The sequence below is a fragment of the Sus scrofa genome, chromosome 17 (genome assembly GCF_000003025.6).
Source record: "Sus scrofa isolate TJ Tabasco breed Duroc chromosome 17, Sscrofa11.1, whole genome shotgun sequence".
Lineage (NCBI taxonomy): Eukaryota > Metazoa > Chordata > Mammalia > Artiodactyla > Suidae > Sus > Sus scrofa.
The window spans coordinates 51,721,979-51,727,978 of record NC_010459.5 but is presented as its reverse complement, the minus strand read 5'-3'; the positions used below and the strand labels follow the sequence as shown (position 1 = coordinate 51,727,978).

Sequence of the window (6,000 nt, the reverse complement as noted above, 5' to 3'; positions counted from 1 at the left end):
TACCCAGGCGATCATCCAGGCCAAGAAAGGACTAAGGGGTGGGGGCAGGAAGGAAAACAGAGCAGATGAGATGTTTGGGGCAGGGGGGCAGGGGGAGACAGGAGGAGAAGGCCTCACGCTAGGCACTCACCAGCCACTGACCAGCACCTTCACGTCTCTGTGCCTCAATTTCCCCAACGAGGGAAAGGGGATGATAAACAGCACCCAAATCATTGGATTATGGCAAGAGTAAAAGGCACGTAAAGCACACATGGTAACACCTGGTACAGAGGGAGTGCTCAGGAAACCAAGGCTCCTCCCCCATCATACCTCACCTGGCTCAGGCCTCTGCTCAGATGCCACCTCCTTGGAGAGGCCTTCCCGGATCTCCCCACCCCTCCCTGCCCTACTTTCCTGCCTTCAGAGCCCTTGACCCCACCTGTCATTATCCTGTCTGGTTACTAGATACTCACTGTTTCTCCCCATAAATTGTCACCTCCATCGTGGTCTCCACATATCCCCAGCACCCAGCATAGGGCCTGGCACACAGCAGGTGTTCGATACACACTTACTGAATAAGTGGGGGAAAAAATAACTGGACAAATAAATATCTCAAAAACAACAAAACAGTCCCAGGGAGGTCTGGCAGGACTTTGTGGGAGAAGGTAACATTCTTTAGGTGTTTAGATAGGGAAGTCCCCCTTCACTTTCCTACCCAGTTCTACCATTCTTAGATGTGCAGCCTTGGACAGGTCACTTCCCCTTTTGAGCCTGCTTGTTTGGCAGGAAAATGCCAATAACAAAAGCCATGGTCTCCAAGAAGCTGATGAGCCAGCACACGCTGAGCACACGACCGGGCACCTGGCAGTGTCTCCAGCTTTTATTTCTGACACCCACTTCTCTCCTTGGTAAAATCACCAGACTGAGGCAATTACGTAAGATTATAAAGTGTAAATGCATTCCCTCAACTCTCTTGTCCTGGGCAAACATTGGTTGGGGTTCCAGCTAGCCTCAGTGGTCAACGCCACTAAATGGGTCGGTGGTTATCATGACCAGCCTACCCGGACAGATGGAAGAAACCAGCAAATCCATCTGTGTCAAGGTTTTGGTGTGCTGTTTTGTGCAGTGTGTAAGCACTGAACCTGCATCCACTGTCATTCTTACTTCTCAAGGTATGTCCCCGGCTTCCTCATGCTTCACTCCATCCAACTTTCTTGTTTGCCAGCTTTTGGATGGACTGGCCTCTCCTCCCTGCAAGCCCTTAGCCTTCCTAGCCTAGTGATCCATGGGGTGGGTGTCCCCCCACCTATGACACTTCCCCAAGTCCTTGGGCACAGCTCTGTCCACAGATGCTTCCACAGGCCACCCAGACTGCCATCGGAGCCCTCAACCTGTTAACTACTTCTCCAAGGCCTCTTCAGGGGTACTCAGATGGGCTTAGGTTCAAATCCCTTAATGTTGCTTACAAAGTGTGAAACCATAAGCAAGTCACTTAACTGGCACTTGGGGCACCTGAGCTGGGGGCAGCACAGGGAGCCCTCCAGGCAGAGTCCAAGATTTCAGGTGGGGGCTGGGATTCCCAACCAGGCTCTCAGCCCCAAGCTTTTCCCAGAGACTTGGGAGTCCGACATAGCTTTCTAACCAGCTCCACCCTTGTTCTACCTGAGCATTAACCCCACTATTGCGGACCTCAGTTTACTTTTGTAAAACAGGAGGAGCACTGTCCCTAGGTGCTCATGCAGATTGCAGCAAGTTGGGAGTGTGCAAAGAGCCACACTCAGCGCCGCCTCTGCCACAGCACTCAGGAAAGGGGAGCCTGGAGGTCACTTTTTGGCCAGGCTGCTCCCCTCTCACCTCCTTTGCACCAGTGACAAAACTGGGTGAGCCACAGCCACCAGGCAACCCTCAATGACCAAAGGAATGGGGATGGGAGAGGTTTGTTCCTAAACTGCAACTCCCCTCCCCACCCAAAGACTGAGCCACCTCCTTCCCTAGGTCCAGCCCCCCAGGCTCTGCCCTTCGGCAGCTAAATCCTAGAGGCCATTGAGCTGGTGTGCTGTTGCTGGTACTGGACTTTGAGGCTCCAGGTTCCCATCAGTCATCTGGCTGCACAGGGTAAGGAGGAGACCTGTCTGGGGCCACACCGGAGGTCCAGGGCCAAAGTGAAGTTATTTGTGCCCAGTGTTCTGGACAGCCCTCAGGCCACAAAGAGAAGACACTAGCGTCAGGAAGGTGGTGTTTGCCCTGATCTCCATAATGGTGGGGGCTGAGTGTCTCTGTCTCCCATATCCCAGGCTCCTACGGGGAAAGAACATTCAAGCCCCCAAAGGACATGGGAGAGAAAAAGCACTCCCTGTTCTCAAACCCCAGTATCAGCAGCTGCTCTCAAGATCCAAAGCTGCCCCAAAGCCCGCAGCAAACGAATCTATAAAGCCCCCCCATTCCACCCGCCACCCCTGAACTCCTAGGGCAGGAGGACTCCAAAGCAGTTTCTCACATTTAGGGATGTGACAGCTAAAAGGCTGCTCCACAGCTCTAAAGGCAGGCCTCGTAATAGCAGCAACCTTTCCAAAGGTTGTTGTGAGGTTTAAATGAGATGGGGCAGGTCCAGGGTTTACTGGACAACATCCCCTGGCAAGCACTGGCCACACTCGCACTGCACTGAAGACTCAAGTGCCAAATGCCAGGAGCCTCCCAGTGAAAATAATAACACGAGCAAACGCTTATATAACACCTCCTGCGTGCCAGGCACTGTGGGACGCTGTACGTGTATCCACTAACCCCTCTGTCTATATCCTCAACTCTCAGGAATGCTGTCCAGGGCTGGAATGGGGGTGGAGGTTCAGTGTTGAGGGGCAGGCAGGGGGGTGGGCAGGGAAGCAAAGGCTTTGCTGGAGGCCCACTTCTGTCCCAGGGAATCAGGGACCACAGCCCTGGGTTTACACCTAGGCTCAGCCACCTTGAGCAAGCAGGTAAGGCTGGACCTCAGTGTCTACACCTAGGCAAAGAGGACAAGCAGTACATCTCCCACCTCTAGGGAAAGGAGTGCAAGTACAAACCTTGGCCCACCTCCCCCACCTGGCCCAGATTCTCCCCACCGGCTGGCCAGGGACACACAAACACAAACTCGCCCACACACCCAAGCTACTCTTAAAAATACATATGTACACATATACTATTTATTTAACAGCCTGCCCCCACTGCACTCACCAAAAGAATCTGCCAAGACTTGGGCTCGGTAGGACCAAGACCTGTACCCCTCCTCTTTCAGAATCACTGTCCTGCTGGCTGGGTCCCCAAGTACTGTGCAGAGGTCACAGCTCTCCAGGCCCCTCGAAACCCAAGCCTAGCACTCAGGGCCAGCCAGAAACCCTGGACCCCCTCACCAAGCAGGGTTCCCAAACACTCCTCCCAGCACCCAGGGGCACTGAGTCATCCTGAAAGCCTGACCTAGCACTCCTCTGCCCCTCCCCCACCCCAGGCCTGGTACCCCCATCTCCAAGCACAGGCCCTGGGGGGAGAATCAGAGGAGAAAAAGCAGCTGCAACACCCCCACCCAACCACCTAAAAAGCCAAAAATAAGAGCAACTCATACACACAACAACCTCCCCCCTGCATACCAGAAAAGCAAATATAAAATCATAAATCCAAAATAAAAGGAAAAAAATCAAAAATCAACTACTGCCCCCAAAAGGCTTTTTAACCATTCTCAAAAAAAAAAAAGTTTATTAAAAGTGTTCTTAATGCTCGAACGGAAAAGATTCCCAAATATACAGATGCCTCTTTTCTCATAGAAATAGATTATTTTTTATAATACAAAAAAAGACCAAAAAAACAACAACAAAAACAAAAACAACAGCAACAGAAACAACCCCGTAGGAACATCTTTAAGCGATTACTCAGGGCCCGGCTGACAGTTACACGTGGGTTGCGTCAGTCCCGTGTACACACGCGTTCAGCCATGTTTAAACCGATTGCATCAACTTCGAAACCGGCCCGCCCGCCGGCGCCTGGAGAGGGGGCAGGAGGAGAGGCAGAGTTTATCATTCATCTGTACACATAGACATTTCTTCTTTAAATAACACCACGGGCGGGCGCCTCATCTGCATGTGCGGTTGGTTTGGACAAAAATATAGATATATATAATAAAATATTAAAATTACCGACGAGCTCCCCGCGCTGCCAAGTGCCCCAGTGCCAAAGTTTTGCCGGCGCCACTGGGGGCGGGGGCGGGAGCGCGGGCGCTTCCCGGAGTCACTGTGGCCGCGGCGCGCCCGGCAGCGCGGAGGCCGGCGGGCCGGCAGGGGGACGCGCGCGGGGGCCGCGCTAGCAGTGGCCGGAGGAGGCGAGCAGGGGCTCGGGCAGCTGCTTGAACAAGTTCCGCAGGGTGCTGAGCTCGCGCGACAGCTGCTCCACCTTCTTCTGGAGCCGCTCGTTCTCGGCCGTGAGCTCCAGGACCTTATGCTGCGTCTCCAGGTTGCGCATCTTGGCCTTGTCGCGGCTCTTGCGCACCGCGATGTTGTTGCGCTCACGCCGGATCTTGTACTCGTCGCTGTGCTTATCCACGGTCTTCTTGGTCTTACTCTTGACCTGCGAGGGCGCCGGCGCCGCCCCCGCGTAGCAGGCGGCTGGGGGCGCCTTGGCGTCGGCGGGGCTCGGCGTGCCGGGCGGGCTGGACGACGAGGATGTGGACAGGCTCCCGCTGCTGCCGCTCGGCACCGCCTGGTAGCCGAGGTAGGCGCGCAGCGCATACGGGAAGCCAGCCGCCATGCCTGCGGCGCCGCCGCCCGGCGCTCCGGCCTCCTCCTTCCGCTTGCAGTCCGCGGGCTCGAAGCCCGGCTCCGCCTTGAGCTCGGCCGGCTGCGGCGGCGGCGGCGGGGGCGGCGGGTGTAGGGGCGCGAAGCAGCCCGGGTGCAGCGCGTTCTTGGCGGCCCCCAGACGCCCCAGGCTCACGTAGCCGTATTCGGCCGCCTTCTTGCAGTTCTTGCCCCCGTAGTCGTCGGAGAAGAGATCGGAGAGGAAGTCGTGGTGCTGCCCGGAGGAGGCGGGCGCGGGGGCGGGCGCGGGCGGAGCCGCCTCGAAGGTGTCGGTGGCCGTGGCCGGCGCCGGGGCCTGCGGCGCGCCCAGCGGCTCCAGGTATGGGCTGAAGTCGATGGCGCGCTCGTGGTCACCGATGCTACCCAGCTCGCCGGCGGGGGGGCGCGGCCCGGGTCTGGCCGCGGGGGGCGCCGCGGGGGCCGCCTTGCCGCCGTACGCAGCAGCCAAGCAGTCCGCCTCGTAGTAGAAGTTGGCCACTTCCATGGATTTAAAGGCAGGCGGCGGCGGCAGGGGGAGACATGCTGGGTCCCAGGCCACCAGGCGTTGCATGAACGCGGGTGCCCGGGGAGGGGGCCTGGGGCTGCCCGCTCCGGCCGGCCCGCAGGTGGCGCGGCCTCCTGGCTCCGAACTGTCGCTGCTGTGTCGCTGCTGCTGCTGTTGCTTTTTCCGCTGGATTGGCCGCTATTAGTGCGGGGGCTGGTAGCTGGACCCTCGGGTGGGTCCCCTTCCCGGTCCCGTGCGCGGCTCTGACTCGCTAAAGTTTCTCCAGAGCCCGGTTATTTATAAGGCGGGCCATGGCAACGGCTGCGTCACGCCTGGCGGCCGCCCCAACCCCTCCCCGGGCACGCAGAGGACACGCTGTGGCCGCCCGAGACCCCCGGCAGGGCGGCGGTGGGGCACCGTGACCTGACTGAAGATCTGGAGCGCGCCCTTGGGGGGTCCTCCGGCTTCGGGGGCCGCCACACGCCCCCTGCCCACCCCCACCCTTCGGACTCAGGATTGGAAGCGAGAAGAGGCGCGAACCCGCCCCCGGACCGCCCCCTCTGGGCTGGAGGCTGTACTAGAAGGGAGGGGGGAATCCGGGGAGGGGGCGACGCCATCGCCTTCCCCCACCCTAAACGCGGCCGCGGCCCGCCCCCTGCTGGAGGAGGCCGTGGCTTCAAGATCAGCGGCTCTCAGCCCCAACTCCTTAAGGAGGGGACG

The 6,000-nt window shown here is 58.2% G+C and overlaps 1 protein-coding gene across 1 annotated transcript; it reads right to left on the bottom strand.

Moving 5' to 3' along the window:
• On the bottom strand, positions 4,306-5,346 carry CEBPB (CCAAT/enhancer binding protein (C/EBP), beta). The gene is given in 1 exon segment (NM_001199889.1): positions 4,306-5,346. A coding segment is annotated over 1 exon segment (1,041 nt).